At 39.7% G+C, this 25,952-nt stretch overlaps 1 protein-coding gene across 1 annotated transcript in view; it reads left to right on the top strand.

Moving 5' to 3' along the window:
• Positions 1 to 11,553: 11,553 nt before the first annotated feature.
• LOC309565966 (mucin-5AC-like) overlaps positions 11,554 to 25,952 on the top strand; it is a gene marked incomplete at its 3' end in the record, with an annotated part of 179,326 nt that continues 164,927 nt past the window's right edge. Inside the window, exons 1-4 of the mRNA XM_082270993.1 lie at positions 11,554 to 11,648; positions 18,525 to 18,786; positions 21,516 to 21,630; positions 22,701 to 22,782. Coding sequence (XP_082127119.1) covers positions 11,573 to 11,648; positions 18,525 to 18,786; positions 21,516 to 21,630; positions 22,701 to 22,782 — 535 coding nt within the window. The 5' untranslated portion in view covers positions 11,554 to 11,572. The remainder of the gene's footprint in view (positions 11,649 to 18,524; positions 18,787 to 21,515; positions 21,631 to 22,700; positions 22,783 to 25,952) is intronic.

Genomic DNA, 25,952 nt, shown 5'->3' with positions numbered 1-25,952 from the left:
TATGCCTCCTTGAAAAAACAATTCGGGCGATGATGGAAGAGGATGTGGCACAGGATGAGGAGGAGGAGGAGGATGAAGAGGTAACATTTCCAAGGCTTTCAGGGCAGTCATTCGCAAGGGGCTCCGAGGGTGGGTTCCTGCACACACAAACGCCAGGGACACAATTGTCCAGCAGGGGCACAGTTCTGGAGGATGAGGAGGATGAGGAGGAGGAGGAGCTGGAGGAGGAGATGGAACCATGTTCACAGCAGGGTGGCACCCAGGCCAGCTCATGGCCATCACTGGTGCGTGGCTGGGGGGATACAGAGGACACGGACGATACACCTCCCACAGAGGACAGCCTTCCGTTGCCTCTGGGCAGCCTGGCACACATGAGCGATTACATGCTGCAGTGTCTCCACAACGACCGCCGAGTTGCCCACATTCTAACTTGTGCTGATTACTGGGTGGCCACGCTGCTGGATCCCCGCTACAAGGACAACGTACCGTCCTTAATTCACTCACTGGAGCGCGATCGCAAGATGCGCGAGTACAAGCGCGCGCTGGTAGACGCCATGCTGCTGGCATTCCCATCTGACAGCGGGGCCGCAGTGAAAGCACAAGGCAGAGGAGGAGGAGGAGGAGGTCGCCAACGCAACCAGGGCACCGCCAGCACCTCAGAAGGCAGGGTTAGCATGGCCGAAATGTGGAAAAGCTTTGTCAGCACGCCACAACAAACAGCAGCACCAGCAGCTCAGATGGATAGTCTTAGCAGGAGGCAGCATTTTACCAACATGGTGGAGCAGTATGTGTGCACACGCCTACATGTAGTGAATGAGGGGTCTGCCCCCTTCAACTTCTGGGTCTCCAAATTGGGCACATGGCCTGAGCTTGCCCTTTACGCCTTGGAGGTGCTGGCGTGCCCTGCAGCCAGTGTATTATCTGAACGGGTATTTAGCACGGCTGGGGGCGTTATAACAGACAAGCGCAGCCGCCTGTCCAGAGACAATGTGGACAAGCTCACGTTCATTAAAATGAACCAGGCATGGATCCCACGGGACTTTTCCGTACCTTGTGCAGAATAGCAATGGATACCGACCTTACCCACCCATTGTTCCATTTTTGCTCTTTCTCACTCTTTTGGGGTGTACCCTCATTTAAAATTTGTGAAAAGAAGCAGTGTTGGCTACCTCGTCCTCCTCCTCAGGGCCAGATTAACGTAGGGGCTATTGGAGCTGCAGCTCCAGGCCCCTACCTTTTATATAGGCCCCGGGTTGGCCATATTCACTGTTACCGCTCTTCTGTCACTTGTAAACACAGAAGTCTGGCTTCTATGCTCGCTTCCCCAGGCAGCACCCTCAGAACCTCCCCACACAGCGCGAAGGCCAGACAAGGAGGGACAGTTGCCGATGCATGGATGTGTTTATGGGCTTCAGAGACAGCATCCCATGTTGAATTAGGCATGCATGGCTGCACCCTTCCTCCTCTGGGTGCATGGCAAGGCACGGCCCTTAAGGCCCTTCAAAATCCTCAGCACCAAGCCCATGATGCTCTTAATCCGGCCCTGGTCCTCCTCCACTGCCGCTTCCACCTACACCGCCCATAGGTGTGCGCAGCCTATTGCATTAAGGTGTGCACCCCAAAGTTGAAATACACATGCATGTGTTTGCCAGCAGGGAGAGTAATGTATCGGGGCCATGTACCTGTAGGCAAAGAGAAATAGAGCAGAGCAGGTCCGAGGGAGATCTTTCCCATCTCCTCACTGGCAATGCTATGTGCCCTAGGTGATTAGGGTGTGCCCAGGCACACCCGGCACACCCTGTGCGCATGCCTATGTCACCGTCACATCCACCACCACCTCAACCTCCCTCCTACTCCATATGGGCCTCGTCCTTCAGAGATGAAGAAGAACATTGTTTTATTTTTCTGTTTTTTTTTGTTGTTTTAAGTTATTTCCCTATCCACATTTGTTTGCAGAGCACTTGCCATGCTCTTAATTACGTTTTGCTGCCATTTGCAGCACTCTAGCCCTTTCCTTTGGTGTTTTAGAGCCATTTTAGTGCCTTAAAGTTCGGGTCCCCATTGACTTCAATGGGGTTCGGTGTCCGGGAAAAGTTTGGTAAAAGTCCGGGACACGGACCCGGACTTTTTTTTAAAGTTCGGCCGAACCCGTCGAAAACGGACATCTAGGTGTCCGCTCAACCCTAATTGTGATATCATCTTTGCCTTCGGCAGAAGGGTTTGGGTGTGTTAAAGGTAGTTAGTATTATTTAGTGTCCCTTGTGCCTTTTATCCCTTTTATTATAAATGTGATAATCATTTGTGTTTTTAAGTAGTTTAGGTACTTTACCTACTTATTCTACATTTTTCCACTGGCTGTTTGTTTTTTTTTTATTTTAATGTAGAAAAAGCATAAAATAATGAGACCAATAAGTGGTCATTTTACCACAAGAAAAGGTCCTGGTTCTTTCCAAAAAAATGCACATATGTTAATGTGACTCATAGGAAACCATGTTACATGGACTGCAGTGTGTTTCTGCAAAATTGAAAATGCATTAAAAAATGCACAGGCATAAATGAGCTTCTATAACCCCCAGGAGGAATTTAAACAGTAAAAGAGGGGGGTATGGGTGCTTCCGTGGAGTAATACCCTGAATCCGGCAGGTGATCCTGATCCATATACACTTAGGCAGCACTTGAGAGAAGAAGCAGCTCTATGGAAATGTAGAAGAAAACAAGGCGCCTCTAAATGCAGTATTATACCATTTATTCAGCAGCAAAGTGGTTAAAAACACTTACAAGAATTGAATCACATATGAACTTTTACCATTCTCACTTGAAAATATTAGCACCTTATATTTTTTGCACTTATTTATATGGGATCTTGTGTTTTTGTCAGATTTTTATCTATTTATTCATTGATATATTTATTATCTTGAAGCACTTTGCAGCATTCATTTTGCTGATTAATTTATATTTGCACCTTTGAATATTTTTGCACAGATCATCTTCTACACCAGGGGTGGGGAACCTATGGCCGGGGGGCCGTATGCGGCCCTCAAAGTCATTTGGTCCGGCCCCCTGTGCAGCTGAGTCTGGGTCTCTCAGCTGATCTGTCAGAATGGAGCCGATGCTTCCTGTATAGTTTCGACTCCATTCTGACAGTCTGAGTGAGTCACAGGCGGAGTGATATCAAATGCTCTCCGCCTGTGACCAATACAGGAAACATCGCCTTTTCCTCCAGCGCGGCGCCTCACAGCAGTACCAGCCAGCTGTACCCACCAGCAGTACCAGCCAGCTTTACCCACCAGCAGTACCAGCCAGCAGTATGCACAGCAGTACCAGCCAACATTTCCCACCAGAAGTACCAGCCAGCAGTACCCGCCAGCAGTACCAGCCAGCAGTACCCGCCAGCAGTACCAGCCAGCAGTACCCACCAGCAGTACCAGCCAGCTGTTCCCGCCAGCTGTACCCACCAGCAGTTTCTATCAAAACTTACCACCACAGAGAGTCGACTGCGCTCCAGACTAACCGATGCAAACCTGGAAAACCAGTTGCGAGTAGCAACATCATCAATACTAGCTAACATCACACACCTCACCAAAGAGAAGCAGTTGCAGCCATCACATTAGGGGTGAGTTCATTAAATGTTTGACCAAATATAACAGGCACATTTTTAAGTTGATAATTTTGTATGGCCCCCGAATAATTTTATAAATACCCAAATGGCCCTTGGCAGAAAAAAGGTTCCCCACCCCTGTTCTACACTCTCACCTGCACTGAATATTGTTATTTACATCACTGTTATTGTGCAACCAGTTTGTTGCCCACCATCAGCATATTTATTTATCAATTATTTATTTACTATCACCTTTATGATCCGGCACTGATCACTTTATTTATTTATATATCTTGTCAGCACCTTATTCAATTATTATTTAGTTATTTAGGATTTCCGTTTTATTGCTTCAGATCATTACTGTTTTATCATCATATGTTTCACGTTTACATTTTGGTCACATTTCTTAAACTTTAAAGCTTGACATGTTAAGTATCTATCTATTTACTCGGTGTAACATAATCTTTTATACTATATGAAAAAATTGGGGTTTATATTATGTTTTTTTTTTTTTCAGTTCATTAAAGTGTGTTTTTTTCTAAAAAAATTGCATTTGAAAAACCGCTGCACAAAAACTGTGTGCCATTAAAAAAGTGTAACGACCAAGGTTATCTGCTAATATAAAGGGGGTTTCTAAGAAATTTTCCAGCAAAAAATACAGATTTTTATTTGTAAACATCAAATGTCAGAAAAAGGCTGGGTTCTTAAGTGGTTAATGTTGCAGATATCAAAGAGAGCTACTTTAATACCCATTTACAATAAGTTGTGTACTCAGTTAAAGTGAATAGATACGGATGGATGAACTCCCTGGAGATTTGTCTCGATGCACTTGGAAAGCTGCAGAGCATGTTGGCGGTACAGCATAGAAGGAAAAGAGGGAAAAGAAGCACAGACATTCCGTTGTAAAACCTTACAGTATATTTATATTTGTTGAATTTGCTCACTTTGGTCTGCTGCTTCACCATGGATCGAGTGTGTTTTATCATTTGTTATATATTACCTACAAAGGTGCAATCAGCATTTTCAGGTGCTGTACTGATGGATGTATGCATGGGGCTAGGGATCATTCATTTGTGTTTGATCTGTAAGTATTACCAAAGTGCTGGACAGGGTCACGGTACTGAGCAGCAGCAACAAGCCAATTCAAATGAGGTGATAAAACAACTCTGCTAGTACATTAAAGTGATTGTAAACCTTTATTTATTTATTTATTAAAAAAAAAAAACATGTCACATTTATTTGCTATTGTTTTTCAAAGGGCAGCCCTGACCCTCCTCTTCTTGGGTCCCCCGCTGGTGCTTCTGGCTCCTCTTCCCACCATGTGCCCACCATAGCAAGACACTTGCTATCAGGGAACTTCTGCAGGCTCGCTCCTGAGTTAGCTCTGTGTGTCCAACACAAAGCGTGTCTTGGCTTCGCCCCCCACATTGCCCCCTTACTGGCTGTAATTGGCCCCTGCTATGGTCTCTGAGTCTATGAGAATGGAGAGAGCTTTCATGCACAATGCTGGATCAAGATCGGGTTCAGGTAAGTATAAGGGCTAGCTGCACTCAAAAGGTTTTTTACTTTAAAGCAGACAATGCAATTATGTAAAAAAACCTTCAGCCTGTAGAACACTTTTGTGCTTACAGTACACTGCACTCTGTCTCTCTCTGCTATACATTTCCTATTTCGAAACACCTCATTTCTTGTGTCATGTTTCACATTCCCCAAACTGTAATGCCTCTTTCTGTATGCCGTGCTTGCAAAATGCCTCATTCTGTATCCTATGCTGCACATTCTCTATTCCACAACCTCTCCTTCTGTATGCCTTGCTGCACATTCCCTATTCCACAATGTCTCCTTCTGTATGTTATGCTGCGCATTCCCTATTCCATAATGCCTCATTCTGTACACCATGCTGCCCATTTCCTATTCTGTACACCATGCTGCACATTTCCTATTCCACAATGTCTCCTGTATGTTATGCTGCACATTCCCTATTCCACAATACCTCATTCTGTACACCATGCTGCACATTTCCAATTCCACAATGTCTCCTTCTGTATGCCATGCTGCACATTCCCTTTCCACAATGTCTCCTTCTGTATGTTATGGTGCACATTCCCTATTCCACGATACCTCATTCTGTACACCATGCTGCACATTTCCAATTCCACAATGCCTCATTCTGTATGCCATGCTGCCCATTCCCTATTCCACAATGTCTCCTTCTTTATGTTATGCTGTGCATTTCCTATTCCACAATGCCTCATTCTGTACACCATGCTGCACATTCCCTATTCCACAATGCCTCATTCTGTAAACCATGCTGCACGTTTCTTTTTCCACAATGTCTCCTTCTGTATGTTATGCTGTGCATTCCCTTTTCCACAATGCCTCATTCTGTACACCATGCTGTACATTCCCTATTCCACAGTGCCTCATTCTGTACACCATGCTGCACATTCCCTATTCCACAGTGCCTCATTCTGTACACCATGCTGCACATTCGCTTTTCCACAATGCCTCATTCTGTATGCCATGCTGCACATTTCTTTTTCCACAATGTCTCCTTCTGTATGTTATGCTGCACATTCTCTACTCCACAATGTCTCCTTCTGTATGCCATGCTTCACAATCCCTACTTCACAATGTCTCTTTCTGTATTTTATGCTGCACATTCTCTATTGCACAATGTCTCTTTCCATATGCCAAGCTTCACATTCCCCATTCCACAATGCCTCCTTTCATATGCCATACCACACTGGCTCATTTCATCTGCCATGCTGTACATTCCCTGTTCACACTGTCTCATTCTATACACATGCATGCTACATGTATCACACCGTCTTTTTTTGTATATTGTGCAGTACAATCCTTTTTCTGCATCACCTTACTCTGTACACCATGTTATACATTCCCTTTTTCAAACTGCCAAATTCTCTACTCTGTGCTGTACATTTTATATCTGATGTTAATACAGTTCGTACACTGGGTTGCAAATGTTATTCCACACTGCCCCTTTGTATGCATTGTGTTTTACATTTTATGTTTCATGCTAACCCTTTCTGTATGCTGTGCTGTACAATTCATATTTCACATCATCACATTCTGTACACTGTGCTGAACATTTCCCATTCCACATCCCCTGATTCTAAAGGCTGTGCTGTTCATATTATAATTATCAGTGCTCTATTTTTATAGGGTGATGTATACTCCCTATTCCACATAGCCTCATTTTGTATGCTGTGCTGTACATGATATGCTCCATTTTAAACACTGTGCTGTGTCTACAGTAACACAGTGAGGCATGATCAAATTCTCCCTTTTGCATTGGTGCCAGTAGGACTCCCAATCAAACATTTTTCTTAATACAACTGACACCATGGCAGGAAAAGCTTTTGTTCTAAGAAAAAAGGCCCCCTTTAAAAGCCTTCAAACCTTTCATTACCTGCCAATGATGGGGTTTTGCAGTGAATGTCCATTCATGTATTTGCCAAAAAGCATCAAGAGGGACCAATTAAGCAGTAGGTTTAGGAGGTTATCTCTGCCCACAACAACTGGATATTACAGACCAGTAGAACAGTTCGGGTATTTACTAACCATAGATGTGTCTATGTGATAGTATGAGGGAGTCCCAGTATTTGCTGTCCCCTAATCTAACATTGCAATTTTAAAGGCTAGATCAGTAAAGTTTAGTACTGACAATTTCAGAGATGCTTCTGCTGATTTGTACAAAAATAGCTATCACAAACTGATTTAATCTCCATGCTGAAATTTGCATGTTAAAGGCCTTGGTTCTTAAAGCTTCCAAGTTGCTGATAAGGAAAAGGAAACGTATGAGCAGGTAAATTTAGATGCCTTTATTTCTTGTCTTCTGCCGTTTAACCATAATTAAGTGTATTCATTATAATAAATGTATTAATTAAAGTTAAGTTTTATAAAAGTCCACCTTAATTATTGACTTAAAAGTAGTTACAAAAGATAATAGGTTTTGGTATAGGAACAGCAACATAATAATAACAACGTAATAAACGCGTAATAATACGCTACCTTCTTGCTGTAAATATTTCAAGTGTGCCTCTTCATAATATGTTGCATTTGGGTTCATTCACTAAAAGAGTAGGGACTGTTCACTTTGCAAAGTAAATAAGTTGAAGCTGAGTTTACTTCCACCATTCAATCAAGTGCAAAAATTCAAATCTATTTACCCAAATCTGTATTTATTACCATATGGTTGTTACTTTAGCACATTTTCCCTAATTTCTCAAGCTGCAAGGTCACTTACCACTTCAATACCAGGCACTTTCACTCCCTACCTGCCCAGGCCCAATTTTCAGTTTTCAGCACTGTCGCATTTTGAATAAAAATTGAGCGGTCATGCAACACTGTACTCATATAACATTTTTTAAATGTTGGTGGTATTTAATCGCCACTGGGTATTTCATTTTTTGCTAAATAAACAAAAAAAGATCAAAAATTCAGGTCAAACTTTATTCAGCTACATTTCTTTGGTGAAAATAACCCAAATCATTGTATATTATTTAGTCTGTAGAAAAGTTATAGAGTCCACAACCAATGAAATAAATAGTGCCGCGCAATACAATAGGGTAAGTAAGTGATATGCAATTTATATGTTCAGTGATTACCAAAAAATGTGAACATAAATAAATCAATGTAAAGTGCACATGTGCATATGTGTTCCACAATACAGTGAGTGTAAACCAATAAAAAACGCATATAATGTAAACAATAATCACAATAATAAACGTATTATATAAAGTGTGAATCGTGCAAGTGTGATCAGCAGACAAATAACTGTATAAAAGAGAATAGGTAACGGTTATGGCAATGAAATTAAATTACAGACACCATCCATAAATAAAGTGAATAAGTGAATAAGTATCGATTGTGACAATCAGATTGTATACGACATTCACTAAATAAAGAGATCAAAATAATGCTAATGGCGTTTTCCCATGATAAGAAAAGCATTGCACTTCCCCAAGGTGCACTCTATAAAGTCCACTTTAAGTGATCCAAGGGTATCCTTCGTAGTAAAACGTGCCTTCACCACTACACCCTATGTGACTGGGTCCTCACCTCTGCTCCTGCAACCTAGCGATTAAGCATAGACATATTTCCCCCTGATGAAGACACGTGACTCTGTGTCGCCACGCATAGGGGAGGGGCCCGGACTGTGCTTTGCTGAATCCAGGAAGTACAGGAGCAGCCCATATAACTCATATAACTGGTGTGGCAGTGATCAGGGACACTGACTTGTGACAGAATGTAAAAACAAAAAAAGAAAAAACAAAATTTTTAATATATTTTTTTATTATTATATTTTTTTCTATTTTTATGATTTTTTATAAACACACTGTAACCAGAGCAATACCGTTTTAACAAACAGGTTTTTTTTTTTTTTTTTTTTACACATTGCGATTGCTTATACCAGTGAATTTCACTGTTATAAACAACCATTTTTTCTGAATGAAATAGATTCATTCATTGTTAACTATTGTGGTTAGCTGAGATTGGCCACAGCTAATCACATGGTACAGATGGGCTGTGATTAGCCCTGTAAGTAAACATCCCTTGTGACAGCAATATGCAGTGACAGGTACTCTTTATGGAGGGATCGAGGGTCTAAAAGACCCTAGACCCCTCCACTACACTTCCATATATTCAAAACGCCAAAAACTGCATTTTTGAATACACTCACTTTTTGAATCTGCTGCCTTTAGCAGACGAGCAACCTGGATGTGACGTCATGGACGCCGCCTCCGGGTTACGTCATCGGACACCCGATCAAAGCTGCATCTGGCTTAGATCGGGACTCCATCCAGCTGGCAGATGTGCCGGCTGCTTGCTCGGGTCTCCCGGTGGGACGGGAGACACGGGCAGAGCTGCGGAAGGCGGCGGGAGGGGGGACGTCCCCTCCCACTCGCCGGGGTAACGATCGAGCAGCTCCTGAGCCGCATCGGTCATTACTGCCAGAAAGCCAACCGCCGGCTCTAAAAAATGGTACCGGGATGATGCCTCTAGATAGAGGCATCATCCCGGTATAACCATGCAAAATCAGCCAACGTTTATTTACGTGATTTTGCGTGAAGTCGTATTATTAAGCGGTATTACACTATGTGGGTGTCTCCATTTCTTGAATGGAATGTGGATTGTCTGGAGGTCTGAGTCATCTATCCCCAGTGACCTGTCATCATTTGTGAGACCATGGTTATCTGGATCCCCCCAGAATGCGGGAGCTGTGGATCAGCACTATGCGTGTTTGACCCTCTTACAGTATAAGGTTTGTATGAATCTGTCAAATATTTCACATGCTACAAGGCACCTGGGTCCAAAGAATCCGGTGAGCACACATCTATATCCCTCTTCTGTGGGTGTTGGCTCCTCACTTGGCTTTCACTAGATGCTTTGCACAACTTCTAAGGATTCACAGTTCATCAATTGGACTCTCTGTGCTATTTACTTTTCTGAATTACTTCACTTTATTACTTATTGTATGGACTTTTTTACATTCTTCATCAGTTTAGGAGATTGTATGCACACAGTTCTTTTCATACATTGGTGTCAATATATCATTTTTTTCACATAGCTATGCGCTTTGTATTATAATTTTATCAATAACAATTTATGTCAGTTGTGGTGTCAGCTGCTATTTTTTTAGGTTATTTGTTAACGCAGCTGTATTTTACAATTTTTCTATTCACAAAGTGAAATCATTTCTATACCAGTTTGGTCAAGTACTGGTTTTAGTTTATTGTAACCTGTATAATCTATCCAACTGATAAATATATATCTATACAAGAATTCTGTGCAGTGAGCAATGGAGGTATTGGCTCTCAAATATTACATCTATCTATCTATCTATCTATCTATCTATCTATCTATCTATCTATCTATCTATCTATCTATCTATCTATCTATCTATCTATCTATCTATCTATCTATCTATCTATCTATCTATCTATCTATCTATCTATCTATCTATCTATCTATCTATCTATCTATCTATCTATCTATCTATCTATCTATCTATCTATCTATCTATCTATCTATCCTCTCTCTCTGTCTCTCTCTCTATATATATATATATATATATATATATATATATATATATATATATACACGCGACTGTTAATAACGTGTACTGCTCTTGGAGGTTAATAAAAGGCAGAAAAACATAGTAAGAAACATTTTCATGAAAAATAGATTACAGGGTTATTAAGTGGCAGATGTGTATGGAATACATTTGGAGAATAATGAGATCATTTAGTGTCACCTTAAGTAAGAATTTTGATTGGTCACAATGAGCAACACTTATAATTAATTCTTATTTTCTGCAAAATAAAAGCAACAGAAAATAAAGACAAAGAAAAATAAAAATAAAATACTACTAATCTTTACAGAAATTACATAAATAACACAAACTTTTAACATGAATGGAACATGGTCAACATATAAGCTAATATTATTATATAATGTTTTAGATTGTTGCAGTGCAATACACATAATGAGTTAACAAAAATTAATACATTTTTTACTTTGCTGCTTTGATGTTCGAGGTGGAATTAAAAAAAAAGAAAAATTGATTCTAAAACTGAAACTGCTGATTTAGTCAATGTCTGGAACTTTGACTGCATAATTAATCAACACAAATCAAGTTTTTAAATCTTTAATAAAGTCTCTAAAATAGGTAAAAGGAACAGGTGATTTGCATTTTGTTAATGGCATTGTCTGAGTAGACAGACTTGTCCAGCAGTTACCTGGTTAAAAACTGAATATCTTTCAGAAGATCCCTTCCTCATAGCCTTAAAATGAAGAAGGAAAAAAAGTAATGTTTGCTGATTGTAAAGATTGGATATTTCCCTACCCTTCCTGGTGTGAGGTCACTAACATACCAAATAGTCTTATAAATAGCAAGAAGTAACTGTACCTTATACTACTGATAGGCCGTTGCTTCTAGGGTAGACAATGGGGTACCAGGCTGCCAGCTTGGTCGTGCTGTGGCTGGCACAGGCTGTCTTTGGTGTCGTTATTATGGATTCAGGTATTTGTTCCTCTATGACTGCCCATTTATCTCCCAAAATTTTGGCATTATGTGCATTAGGATGAAAAATAGTTTAAATAACAACAGCAAGGCAACAGAACTACATTATAAGGTCTAGTCGCTGATGTCTTGTTTTAGCTGTAATTTCTATTTTAGCTATTTTTAACTTCCTCTTAAGGCTCCATGTACACGGGACGTTGTTAAAAATCCCTTTGCATGCTGGAATTTTTAGGACGTTTGAAACGTCCGTTCGGTTGCGTTTGTACCCGCGTTTGCGGGCGTTTGCATTTAGAACCGTTCCTAGAGGTAAAAAAAATGATTCCCCTTTAAAGTGGAAAAACGCGAACGCTAAATGCGGGTCATCGCGTTCGGTCGCGTTCGGACGCATTCGGTTGCGTTTTTGCGTTTGAAACGCCGGGAAACACACGTTCGGACACAAATAATTGCGTTCTAAAAAAAGTCCCTGAACGCAACTGCCTGCAAATGACTGTAAACGACCTGGTGTACATGGACAGATAAGATAAAATGTAGATGGGTTCAGGGGCTTCTAAAAAAAACGCCCAACTGCTCCTAAACGGCCATTTCCAGCGTCCCGTGTACATGGAGCCTTAAAGTGGTTATTTCACAAACATAAATATTTCCAGGGTTTTTAATCCCCTTGTTCATGAAATTGCTATTTATATACTGATTATTATTGTATCATCACTTCAAATAAGTCTTTCCCTGCTCTCCTCAATAGACAATCTTATTGAAACTCACAAGCCAATGGTATTTTGCATTTTATCTATAGCCAAAACTTTTAATTTTGAATAGAGCAAGAGAATTGTTAAAAATGCTTGTTGGGCTTTTTTTTTTCTTCCCGTGTTCTATTGGGAAAATGCCCTCTCTATTTGTCCTGGTAAATATTGGCAATGGGGCAGAAAATTTTAATTGATATCTTAAATTTTACAGTTAAGGTACCAGATCATAAGGTAAGGGAATATTTTCCAATAGGTCACCCATTCTTGTGACATCCTAAAGTGGTACTTATTCCCAAAAGAAAAATTTATTATATTGCAGCTTACCAATTCTTAGATGTGGTGGCCGCATTCGTTTTTTTTTCACACCACAATTTCAACATTTTTAAATGCATGTTTAGACACATTTTTGATGTGTTTTTAATATGTTCCGGTATGTTTTTTTGCTCTTGTTTATTTTGACACTTGAAAAATCTTAGGGTAATGGCTTCTTATGTGTGTTCCTGTGTGTTTACATGCATCTACATGCATTTTGATGTGTACTGGATGAAAAAATGCAGCAGGTTGTACTTTTGTTTAACCTCCCTGGCGGTATGATTGTTTCTGATTTTAGGTGCTGAAAGCGGTACAATTATTTTGCATGTAATTCTTAAGGACGAGCAGCCCAAACCAACTATTTACATATGATTTTTTTTTCTTCTTTATAACATCTCGGGTATGATAAAGTTTGAAACACAAAATAATAAATTATAATATAATAAATAACTATAAAAAAGTTAAAGTCGATATATATATATATATACACACATATGTGTGTGTGTATATATATATATATATGTGTGTATATATATATATATATATATATATATATATATATATATATATATATATATATATATATATATATAGTACAGTAAAACTGCAGGCAAGGGCACTGGGGGACAAACTAATGTCAATGTATTTTATTTAGTAATGTAATCCAATAGGATTACAATATATCAGTGTGTTTGTGTGTTTTAATTTTCAAATTTGCCGCTGGTTCCACCCCCCTGCGATGTGATGCTCACAGGAGACGGAAGCCGGGGCTCACAGCATCAGGCGGAATATCCGGCCACCGTATGCTGCAGGAACACATTGCGGGATCCCGGGGACAAGGTAAGTAACCTCTTCCAGGATCCAGCAATCCTCCCTGGCGGTACCCTGAGTGTGGCTCGGGGTTACCACTAATGGCACTGAAATTTCACCCCGAGCCACACTCGGGAATACCGCCAAGGAGGTTAAAGCACTGGAACTGATCGCACTAGTGAACTAGGGAATTTGGAATACATCACAATTACTAAATATGCATTACAAATGCATTTTAAAAATGTACTTAAAAGCATCTGGTGTGAACCAGCCCTTAGGCTTTTTTCCCTTTATTTTCACCTAGTGATCCAGCCAGTAAGTCTGTTAGTTTTCAATTTCCTTTACCAGACCAAGCTGTTTTCCAAAAGTGACAAAGGGTTGGGACAAACCATTTAACAATGACAGGGGAGCTTACAATGATCAGCTTTTATTCATTTATGTAAAACCTTTATCCAAGAAGAAAAAAGCTGTCGCTGTAACTGCTTTTGCAGTGTTAGCTGGAGTTCAGCTTTAGCTTGTTAGTGAAGTCCATCTAAATCTGCTAGTGCATCTAACATCTACATCTACTCTCTCCCCAGAATGACTGTGCTGCTGTCCAAAGGTGTCTCTGTTTCATAGTGGAGACAGACAGGTAGTGTGTTACTGGCTGGATTACCTCCTGACAATAAAGGAAACATTTCTAAAACAAGAAAACAAATGCAGACACCACTTTTAAGTATTTAAAATCTGCAGTATATTAGTTTTTTGTATTTTGGGGGTTTAATACCCCTTTAAGGTAATGAATGGCAATCAGCCTAATAGGGCATGGACAGAAACCTGGGAGGAGTTTTATCCATTCTCTACTCTATCCCAAACTACAAAAAAGAGTGGCTAGAGATGCACCCGTGCAATTATATTTATAAATTGGATTTTACACTCAAAATACAAAAAAATTATAAATGTGTGTGCATTAAAGGAGAAGTATAGCCAAAGCTATTTTGGCTGCACTTTTCCTATGGATCACAGGAGTGCAGTTCGTTCTGCACTCCTGTGACCCATTTTCAGCTAAAGCCCGATGTCGGCTGATGTCACAAAGCCAGCCCAGGCTCTGAAACGATCGCAACCATATGGTTGGGATCCACCCATATGCCTGGACCAGCAACTAGCTCAAACTCTCAGTGAAGCTCTGAGAGCATGAGTCAGCCTCTTCTGTCCTCTCCACTGCCCAGCGCTCCAGTGAGCACTGGAGGGGCAGACACCAGCTCTCTGCAGCCTAGTAGTAAACACTGAATGATCAGCAGTGTGTGATCGCTCAGTTCTTGGACTTAGGGCCTGCAGGGGACAGATGCAGCATTAGACCGATACTGCGCCCCCCTAGGTGAGTGTATATATATATATATATATATATTTTTTTTTTTTATCTAAACCTATACTTCTCTTTTAAATTTAGCTATTTCAAGTGATAAAACTTTCAGTAAATTAGAAAAATATTTTTTCAAGCAAATAACCCATGTAATGTAAACATTGCATGTTTTACGCTTTGAGTTGATCTTCAGGCATGATAAACTATTACAAGGAAAGACACGGGTGAATTCAGTGCTACTGACATGAACAGAACTAGCAGTTGTATGAAGCCAGCGTGCGTGCTTACTTATCTATATTTTTATTAAAAACATTATTAAAAGTAGAATACCTTTCCTATAAATGTTAAAAGAACACTTTATTTAGTTGCTATTGCACTAGTTACATTAACTAATATCTTAAGGGGCTTTTACGTTTTTAAACACTTGTTTTTCCATATTTTTATGCTTTTATTAAATGTAGGAATTTATTAATCAATGACTGGAGGGTGCTTTGTATTTGATTCAGCTTCATTCAACCTTTTTGGCCCCATAAACACGCGTATATGAATTAATGCTGCGCCCCGAGCCCACCCTTTTCTTTAGCCTATTAGAGCCTCTGGCTCTAATCACATGGCTAAAAAAAAAAAAAGCCCCATTGAAGTTCATGCGTCCGGCGCCCCGCGTGTAGATTAGGGGGTTGGACGCATGGCTGGGGGGGGGGCGGCGCCCCTGCGCCCCCAACGCACCAGCCACCACTGATCAGAACAGAGGGCTCTTGAGAGAAGAAATGAGGCAGTGTGTGGTGAGGTTTTCAGGAATTTATGTACCTCACCCTTCTGGCCCCTCCCATTGGAAATGATCTGCCTACATTGCATAGAGATGCACAGAGACTCAGTGATATGGGTCTAAAAAAAGGGATGTAATTAAAACAGCAAGCTTTTTTTTAAATCAATTTATCAGCATATTGATGAGGGGGTGGATGGAGGAACCAATGAAGGCAAAATATAAGCGGATTGAATTTCAACCTAAAGCGGAGTTCCAGTCATTTATTAAAAGGCAGCAGCTATAAAAAGTGTAGCTGCTGACTTTTACTAAACACGCACTTTCCTCTCCCAGGATCCAGCGATGTGGCCACCTGAACCCTTGGTTCTCTCCCTCTCCTCTTCCAGGCGTAGGCATTACAAGTGTGAGCACCCAGCTGTGACAGCTCTCGGCTTCAAAGCTGGGTGTGCACTGCGCATGCACGAGTCATGCTGCGACTCCTCAATGGTCAGGCAATCTGATGTGTCCCAGGAGATTGCAGGGAGGGAGGGGGAGAAAATAACTTCAACTCAGATTGCCTAACCTGTCCGAGCGGAAGTGGAAATGGGTACCTGTCAAAACTAGATACCCGCTCCCCTCCCCCAAACAAAAATGACATGCCAAATATGGCATAGGATGGGGGAGGAGTGCTTAAAGCGGAACTTCCCGTTTTGGGTGGAGCTCCGCTTTAAAAGTACAGTAAAACCTTGGATTGTGAGCATAATTCGTTCAAGAAACAAGCTTGTAATCCAAAGTACTCTTATATCAAAGAAAATTTCCCCATAAGAAATCATGGAAACTCAGATGATTTGTTCCACAACCATTTATTCATAAGTCCTTCAGTTTATAGTCCATAGAAAAAGATTATAGCAATGTGATAGGTTGTGTAACCATAACATTTCCATCCACAAATGGCGCCTCCACAAGGAGATTAGAAGCAAAATCCAGCAGCACCTACAGAGTATAAAAGAGGAGAGAGGCACCTCTAAGTGTAGCAGTATGGTTACATTTAATGGAGATACAACATTTAGCAACTCACATGGTTGATGATTAAAAGAGGCACATCTAAGTATGCAGGCATCCGGGGGAAAAGCTGCCCACAAAGACCGTCCTCCTCACTGCCGGAAATCGCCTCTGTCAGTCTGCAGTCGTGATCGGGAAGACTACCCTGCGTTAGAGCGTTCTGAAAGCGAGGCTTGAAGCGCTCATGGAGCACTACATGGAAGGGATGACATTGATGGCATGTGCAGAGGACGGTCTATATGGACAGCTTTACCCCGGATGCCTGCATACTTGGATATTCCTGTTTTAACCACTTAAGCCCCAGAAGATTTTACCCCCTTCCTGATCAGGGCCTATTTTGCGATTCGGCACTGCGGGACCTTAATGGACAATTGCGCCGTCGTGCGACGCTGTACCCAAATGAAATTGATGTCCTTTTTTTTACCACAAACAGAGCTTTCTTTTGGTGGTATTTGATCACCTGTGCGATTTTTTTGATCATGCGCTATAAACAAAAAAAGAGCGACAATTTTGCAAAAATAACAATATTTTTCACATTTTTTCATATGCAATTCCCCCCCAAAAAATTTAAAAATCAAAATTTTTTAACATTTTAGGCCAATTTGTTTTCTGCTACATATGTTTGGTAAAAAAAATCGCAAAAAGCGTATTTTTATTGGTTTGCGCAAAAGTTATTGCGTTTACTAACGACAGGGAAAGATTTTTGTCATTTTTATTGTTTTTTTTTAACGAGTAATGGCGGCAATCTGCGATTTTTTTGCTGGATGTGACATTGCGGCGGACAGTTCGGACCCTTGACTGACATTTTTGACACTTTTTGGGGGTACCAGTGACATTACTACAGTAATCAGTGCTATACATATGCACTGTTACTGTAAAAATTACACTGGCAGGGAAGGGGTTAACTTTATTGGAGAAGGAGGGGCTAAGTGTTTCCCTAGGGGCGTGCTTCTAACTGTGATTGGATGTGGCTTTTCATGTAACAGCAGAGATCTACGGTCCTACATAGTAGGACCGTATGATCTCTGCTGTTACACAAGGGAGAATGATCAGACACCTAACTGATATTTTTGACACTTTTAGGGGGACCAGTGACATTACTACATTAATCAGTGCTAAAAATATGCATTTTTACTGTACTAATTACACTGGCAGGGACGTGGTTAACATCAGGGGCGATCAAAGGGTTACATGTGTCCCTATGTAGTGCTTTCTAACTGTGTGGGGATGGGCTTGCTGAATGAACATAGAGACCTGTGTTCCTAAGTAAGAGGAACACAGGATCCCTGTGTTCATAACTGACAGAACAGCGGTCTGCCGCAATCTGTCTCCATAGGGAGCTATCGTGGGTGCCCGGCGGACATCGCAGCTGTCGGACCCACTGATTGGCTCCCCCTGTAGCCAATTGGCATGTGCACGTGCCTCTGATGGCGCGCACGCACCCTCACTAGCAGTCCCGCAACAGGACATATGGTTATGTCGTTTCGCAGGACAGAGCCGACTTCCCGCTGTATTTGTACTGTTGGCAAGACGGCAAGTGGTTAAATGGGACCCCAGGTGGTGAACAAAATGAAAACTACTCACCTCACTCTGGAGCAGCCACCAATAGAATTTCTTTTTTGCCATAAGATGTCCTCAGTCTTCCTGGTTGAATGACACAAAGTGGCATGGCCCCACAGCCTGTTCGGGCTTTACCATAGTACCCTTTATTCATTGTGTATTGATGCACAAAGCAGCACTGGTGTCACTTTGTCGATGTATATGTCTAACTCAGCTTCGAGCCTAATGAATTAAATTATCTGGAACAGAATTTTATAAGGAATGTTTAAATGTAATCAATGATGACCACCTATATTGTCTCCTAACAGGTCGAACCCGTAACCATGGTCACTATGTCTGCAGTACTTGGGGGAACTATCACTTCAAAACATTTGATGGTGATTATTACGAATTTCCTGGCAACTGCACCTACAACTTTGCTTCACACTGTGGGAGTTCTTATAGCGAATTCTTGGTTCATATCCACCGATCAACTGACAGTGATCATCCAGTCATAGACAAGATCCTCATCACTATCAAAGGTGTCAACATTGAACTGAAAACCAGCATAGCAGTGGTAGCTGGATCCATGTAAGTCATTTCAAAGTTTTCAATTATGTTTTTGTTAAATGTATAACAACATATTTTTTTCATCTGTTCTGTAGGAGAATTAAAGTTGTACCTGCACTGAAAGAAAAAAATATTTCTAGATTATCCATAATTTGGTTTGATTTAAAGCTCATTTTAAGAGTGCATGTGGTATCTATTAAAAAAAGATATAAAGCCAAAAACTACAATTTCATATGAGCTTTTACATTTGAAGTGATTTTGAAAGTTGTTTGCAATCTTTTACAATACAGGTATTTATTTTGAAAGAATACATGGTGATCATGTCATGAATCTTCTTGTTCAGGCCTCAGATGGGGTTACAAGAGAAGTATGGGATTTGTGATTATTTAGGAATCATACTGATCTAGGTGGATACAGCATCGACCGATGCTGCATCTGTCCCCCTTCGACTCTAACACTTAGAACCGAGTAAATAAAGTAAATAAAAAAAGCTGCGCTAATGAGAACTGATGGGTATGTGCAATACACCAATCACAATAGTATTAGGGTGAGTATGGAAATTCACCCAAAAATAATAATAATAAATAAGCACCAAGTGCCAGGTGGGCAACAAAAATAGTGAATATGTGTATATCTGGTGACCACTGAATCACAAACATATGGATAAGTAAATAAATGAATAAACCTAAAACAGAAGAAACACTAGATGACCAGTGAAAAGCAAAAAATAAAGTGCAATGATTGTGACCGTAAAAACACAAACACATGAATGTTAGGTGAACAATAAATCAAATAAGGTTAGTCCATAATAGAGCTTAGTAGAGTCCCAAAAATAAATTCCAGAATCAAAGTAATGAGTGAAGTGAATGGAAATGATCCTGTAATGCTAATCACCACGGTGCTCCCACACAAGTGACATGCATGTCTCCTTACCAGATTCTGGTATAAATGAGCCTCTATGTATGGTTCCTCACAGCGCCACTCTGAAGAGATCCCAACTCCAGCAAACCCCCAGGTTACGGCCAGAAGTGGATAGTAGTGCCAGTATTGTCCACAAGATGGAGCTCAATACACCATAAAGAAAAAGTGGACTAGATAGTGTGATACTGTACAGCATTTATTAAATAAATATAAAATAACACTCACATGATACCGATAAAAACTCGCATGTTCAAGAAGCCGGCCGGCTCTCGTGTAGCCCGTCCTCAGGGCAGCGCAGTGACGTCAGCACGCCGTACCCTACGCGCTCGTCTTCAAAGACTTCTAATGGGGATGAACTTAGAACCCAGTGAACCGAGTGATCAAACACCGCTGATTGCTCGGATCTCAAATCTCCATAAGAAGAGAGTGGGGACTGTCAGTCACTGGCTCTCTGTTCTGTGACCCCCTCTCCCCCTGCTCACTGGAGCGGCTGTGTCAGGTTCTCAGTGGCTCACTGAGAGGCTGAGCTGGGTGCCGGTCCAGACATGTGGGACGATCCCAACCATTTGGAAGCAATCTTTCCTGGGCCTGGACCAGCTCAATTACATCAGCCGACAGTGGGCTTCAACCGACTTCCTGTGAAAATGAGTCACAGGAGTAGTACAGCCAAACAAGCTTTGGCTGTACTTCTCCTTTAATGCTCTGTGTATAGTGATCTTGCTTTTTAAAGCCAGTCTATGGATGAAATAGGCTATCTAAGGACTGAGCAGTTAAAATAATGATACCTGTAATAGTACCTGTAATTCTGTTAGTCCAGCCTTATGTTTCAGACACTCCTTATACACTGTATAGTCAGAGGAGGTGACACCCCCTATTTCATGGTAAAGTTATGCAGGTTTCTGTGTCTCCTCTCTTTCTCTAGTCTTTTCATTGCTAGTAAACCAGCTTCAATAAACTGCTGATTCATTGTCCAATAAGCAGGCAATTGAATGTTCAAACTGTGAAGGTTAGAAAATAAATATTGTATCCATTATCAAATATTTCACATGCGCTCCAGGTGAGATCAAGCTCCACGATCCTCTACCACATCTCGGATGCTGGCTCTGCTAGTCTCTACCAAAGAAATCAATTGTACTAGCAGCAGGAATGGCACACACCAAGGTGAAAAATAATATTGTCTCTTTAATATAATAATTTGCAGGAACTAATTGTTTTCTGACATGTTTCTCTCTAGGCACAGTGGATTAATTTACTAAAACTGGAAAGTGTAAAATCAGCTGTGCATGGTAGCCAGTCAGCTTCTAACTTCAGCTTATTCGATTACGGAAGCTGAGTGGTTTCTATTCAGAGCTGCACCAGGTTTTGCACTCTCCAGTTTTAGGACATCAACCCCAGTGATTTCTCCAAGAGTGACAAAACCCCTACCATTACACTATTATATAGAACATTGACTTTTGACCTCTTTATTTTTTTAAACATATTCTTATCCACCTTTTGGAAATATCTATCACAGTATTTGCATTGGAATGCATAATGTTCAATACAAAATAATATAGTTTTGCATCTCAGTGTGTGACATTCCTGTTGCTGGGACAGAAAATATTTTAAGGTTCTTCGTGACTGGGTATCATGGTGGACATTGGTGAGTGAACAGAATTGCACATCTTTTGGCAAGTTAACAGCTTCCTGTGTATTTTGTTGTTTACAAGGAGTTCAGCTTTAATGCCATTAGATACAAGGTATTGATGCATGTTTCCAGTTTTTTTTTTTTTTTTTTAAGAAAACTTATGATTATCTGATTTTTTTGTTCTAATCATTATATTTTACAGTGCTAAGACACCATACTACAAAGATGGGATCATCATTACGAAAAGTGTTGCATACATTAAAGTATATACCAAGACGGGTTTTACTCTCCTGTGGAACAAAGGAGATGCCCTCATGGTGAGGAATCTTGTATCACCAGCTCAAAATTTCCTCCTTTTTCCCCTGACAGAATATAGGGAAAGACGCCACTTCAAAGCATCCAGTCTTTCTTTTTCTTTCTTCTTTTAGATTGTAGTAGGTAGTAAAATTTAACTTGATCCATAATGTTGAAGATGTTTTGCCACTCAACCATGCTACTTTAGTTCTGAGTGTCAGGAACATACCCCACATTTATGTTTATAGGGCATCATAATCCCCCCCGTTCTAATCCCCATAGCATCATGAAATGTGTCAAGACAGATGCTGATTGAATAAGAACATGATGATAGATGTGTTTGTACAAACTCTTTCCCATAATACAGTAACCATCACGCTGTGATTTGAGATGTGTTATATGAATTACAGCTGAAAGGGCAAATTTTTGTCTGATCTCTGGGGTAGAGATGTAAAAATTGCTCACATAACTTTAACTCCTCCCACCAAGTTATTGGACAACCATCATCTGCTTTAACAACAATGCATAGCAACATAGTATTTGAATTTAGTTGATTTGGTCACCCTGTGGCTATAAATGCTAGGGAATGTTTCTGGCACCTATTTAAACTGAGGAAGCCCGGTGGATAAGTAATGAAATGTCATCAACATTACTATATTATGACTTGGAGAAATGTAAATCTCCATGGACATACCTTTCATCTTTCACCTTTACTGTTGTATTATAATATACTACATTATATAACATCTTCTGCCTTGCTGATTTAGAAGCTTACTAAGAGCACTGAGCAGGGTTGGGCACTAACTCCCAGCAAGCCATCAGATCTCAGTTTTCTTGAGGTTTCAATTGCAAGAAAAATAAAACATGATTTTGTGTTGGGCATCATTTCTTATGAATTAATATGCTTTGCCATTTTCTATATCTAGAAGTATAGTTACAAATATAGGGCAGTAACCCACAGTTTAATTTTTAACCTCGATTTAATCAAGTAGTCAGACCATTGTACAGATGGTTCTTGGATGGTTGCTTTAGGTTATTATTATTCAAAGTGCTGGAATGTAACGATAACTAACACTCTTCTTCTTCTGTACAGGTGGAGCTGGATCCCATTTACAATAACCATACGTGTGGACTGTGCGGTGATTATAATGGCATAAGTGAATTCTCTGTGGAAGGTGAGTGATCTGGAAATATGGCAGTTATTGCAGCATCAATTTAGAGTCTAATATTACTTTGAAAATGTATTTAACACAGTTAATAGTATATTGATTTTTTCCAGCTAGGCACACAGAATCAGTGTATTCTTGGTAATTTTTTACCTTATTGTAACTAAATTAATCAGTCAACTGAATAGTAGTTTTGTTGTAGCACTTTCTGAAGTTTATATAAAATACAAGTCTTCCATGCTCTGCAGTGCTTCCACATAGTGACAAAATGCTAAGAGGAGAGCTGTACATTAACCAAAAGTAACCTGTCTGACCTTAGTAGTTGCACCACTCTTCTTTTAGCAGTTAATTATTGACTAGAAGCTGTGAGCTAGGAAGAGCGTCTTCACCCTCGGATCTTTGCATTCAAAATCTGCACTTAAAGTGTATCGCTAGTCTCTGTCAAGTTTTTATTGCAGTAGGTGTGAAAGAGAAGAGGAATTCAACATTTTGGAGTTATCCTAAGAACAAGCGATGAGGGGAAATCATCCAATGGGGACACCTGTTCCTGGGGCCACACAAGCTTTAATTATTATATCCCATCAATGTGTGATTCAGTCAAAATGATCTAAATTACAAACATTTGAATAGCCATAAGTTTCCCTTAGATTAATTTAAACCTAATTTTAATTGTATATAATCAAACTGAGTCAATCAACCAGGGTGGAATATTATCAATCGTTTTGCATCAACTGATAGGACTGAGATACTTTGTTCATGAATGCAATCATTTTTTATTGATCAAATTATGAGATTACATGGTGAAAACAGGGTTAAAATCATAATGTTGCTATAGATTGAAATCCACTTCTCCGTGTATGGCATACCGATGAAATGGGTTGTGGACTATAGATCAATTAATCGGAAAATAAATTGATAATTTATTAAAGTTTATATAGCTATCACAAGAAGGAAATTAGCCCCATGTTGGTATATTCTCATAAACTTCCCATTGTGTCTCAGGGAAAGTGAAAGGAAATTTTTTCCAATGGTACACGGACAACAAAAAAAGAAAAATATTTCATCTGGGTTGTAACCCTTGCCTACTTTTTTCAAAGCTACAATAAGGGTTTGGCTATACATAGCCTTTGATTTTGTAAAACACATACAAAACAGCTGAGTTAAAGCTACACAGTTTAGAATGAAAAAGTTCTTTGTCAATCCATCCCACATCCTCTTTAAACTGTGTTATTGAATAGGCTTGCCATTATATACCAAAATTTCCAGCACCAGCTCTAACATGTGGTTGAAACCAAAGTTTACTCAATCTATTGATATGTTAACCAGCAGTTAGAGAATAGATATGAATTGTTACCCGAAAGATATGAGATTTAATTTACCTCAGACAATATTTGGGTTAAAAATGAGAATTCTTTGACTATGAATGAAAGCTGTAAAACAGCAATTATTTATTGGTATATAGTTTGAAAGCCTAACTTAATTTAGAACAATCTAACTATTGTACATACTACAAAATGTAAAATATTCCTAGTTTAACTAAAGAAATACAGTGTATAGAGTATATACTCATATACAAACACACTACGACTGACACAGAGAGGACAAACAATGTAAACCTTACTTCTTCATAGTTACCCTTAGTGTTTCCTTTTGCTCTGCCATGCCAAACAGGAAGTCACTCTATCTCCCCCTATGTTAATATAGACCCATATCCCATAGCCTTGTATAGGGCTATTCTCATTGGTTCAGCTATCTTGCCCTGTTCCTTCCTCTGGGCGTATCTCGTTCAGGATAGGACAACTTCCCCCTCTTGCTAAGCCCTCCTCCCTGTTGGAGTGAGAACCTGTTCCTCTCCTGGGCCTGTTGTCCAACCCTTCAACCGATAGTCAATCTTCATTGCATATCTTAACCTCCCTGGCGGTATGATTATGTCAGGAATTACATACCAAAAACGGTACAATTTTTTTCATGGAAATTTGGCGTTATGTATTATAGGCCTACAATTCTTAGTAATTACTGACTTAAACCTGACCAAAACAAGAGTCTAGTAGACATCCCAGATGTGATAAATTTGAAACACAAACGCATGAATTATAATCGAATCAATAATATAATTTTATTATTTAATATATAATAAAATTATATTATTGATTAGATTATAATTCATGCATTATATATATATATATATATATATATATATATGTGTGTGTGTGTGTATATATATATATATATATATATATATATATATATATGTATATATAATATAACGCATGAATTATAATTGAATCAATAATATAATTTTATATATATATATATATATATATATATATATATATATATATATATGTATGTGTGTGTGTGTGCGCATATATATATATATATATACATATATACATATATATATATATATATATATATATATATATATATATATATATATATATATATATACATATATATATATATATATATATATATATATATATATATATATAAAATGTGTTTGTGTTTTGTGCAACGTTTTTTTTTTTTTTAATTTCCCTCCCTAGTTCCGCTCCCATGCAGCATTGCTGCTGCAGGGAACGGAACTAGGAAGTCATCACACCGACGGAGGATGGAGGAGTGGCGGGACTCTCGGCTGGCGGTCACAGCAATGAGAGATCATTGCTGGATCGCCAGGAGAAGGTAAGAGACACCGCTGCGCTCTCTGCACATCTACCCCGAGCGTGACTCGGGGATACCGATCCTGCACTAAAAAATCCACCCCGAGTCACGCTCGGGATTACTGCCAGGGGGGTTAAGGGACAGTCTTTGAAGTAGAGGGCGAGATAAAGGAATGACCTGTCATGGAAGATTATCAATTATTTTCTGGCCCCGTAATGTCTGGGGAAAAGGAACATAATTACAGGGTTGTACTACAGTTTGTTTATCAGTGTAAATAGCAGACCCCCTCCCAGGTAGCCCAGGCATGTATTTTAAATGGACTTGTTAATCAAGTCACTATTGCCTGTAGCTGGAAGCCACCCAACTTCATATAATTGATAATCATATATGAACTAAATGTAAAATCACAACTCAATATCTCATATATATATATATATATATATATATATATATATATATATATATATATATATATATATTACATTAATATTACAATTACTGATGGAGATTTATAC

This window comes from Pelophylax lessonae (assembly GCF_965119305.1).
Source record: "Pelophylax lessonae genome assembly, chromosome: 10".
Classification (NCBI taxonomy): Eukaryota; Metazoa; Chordata; class Amphibia; order Anura; family Ranidae; genus Pelophylax; species Pelophylax lessonae.
The sequence above is the reverse complement of the archived record's forward strand: the minus strand, read 5'-3'. Positions and strand labels throughout refer to the sequence as shown.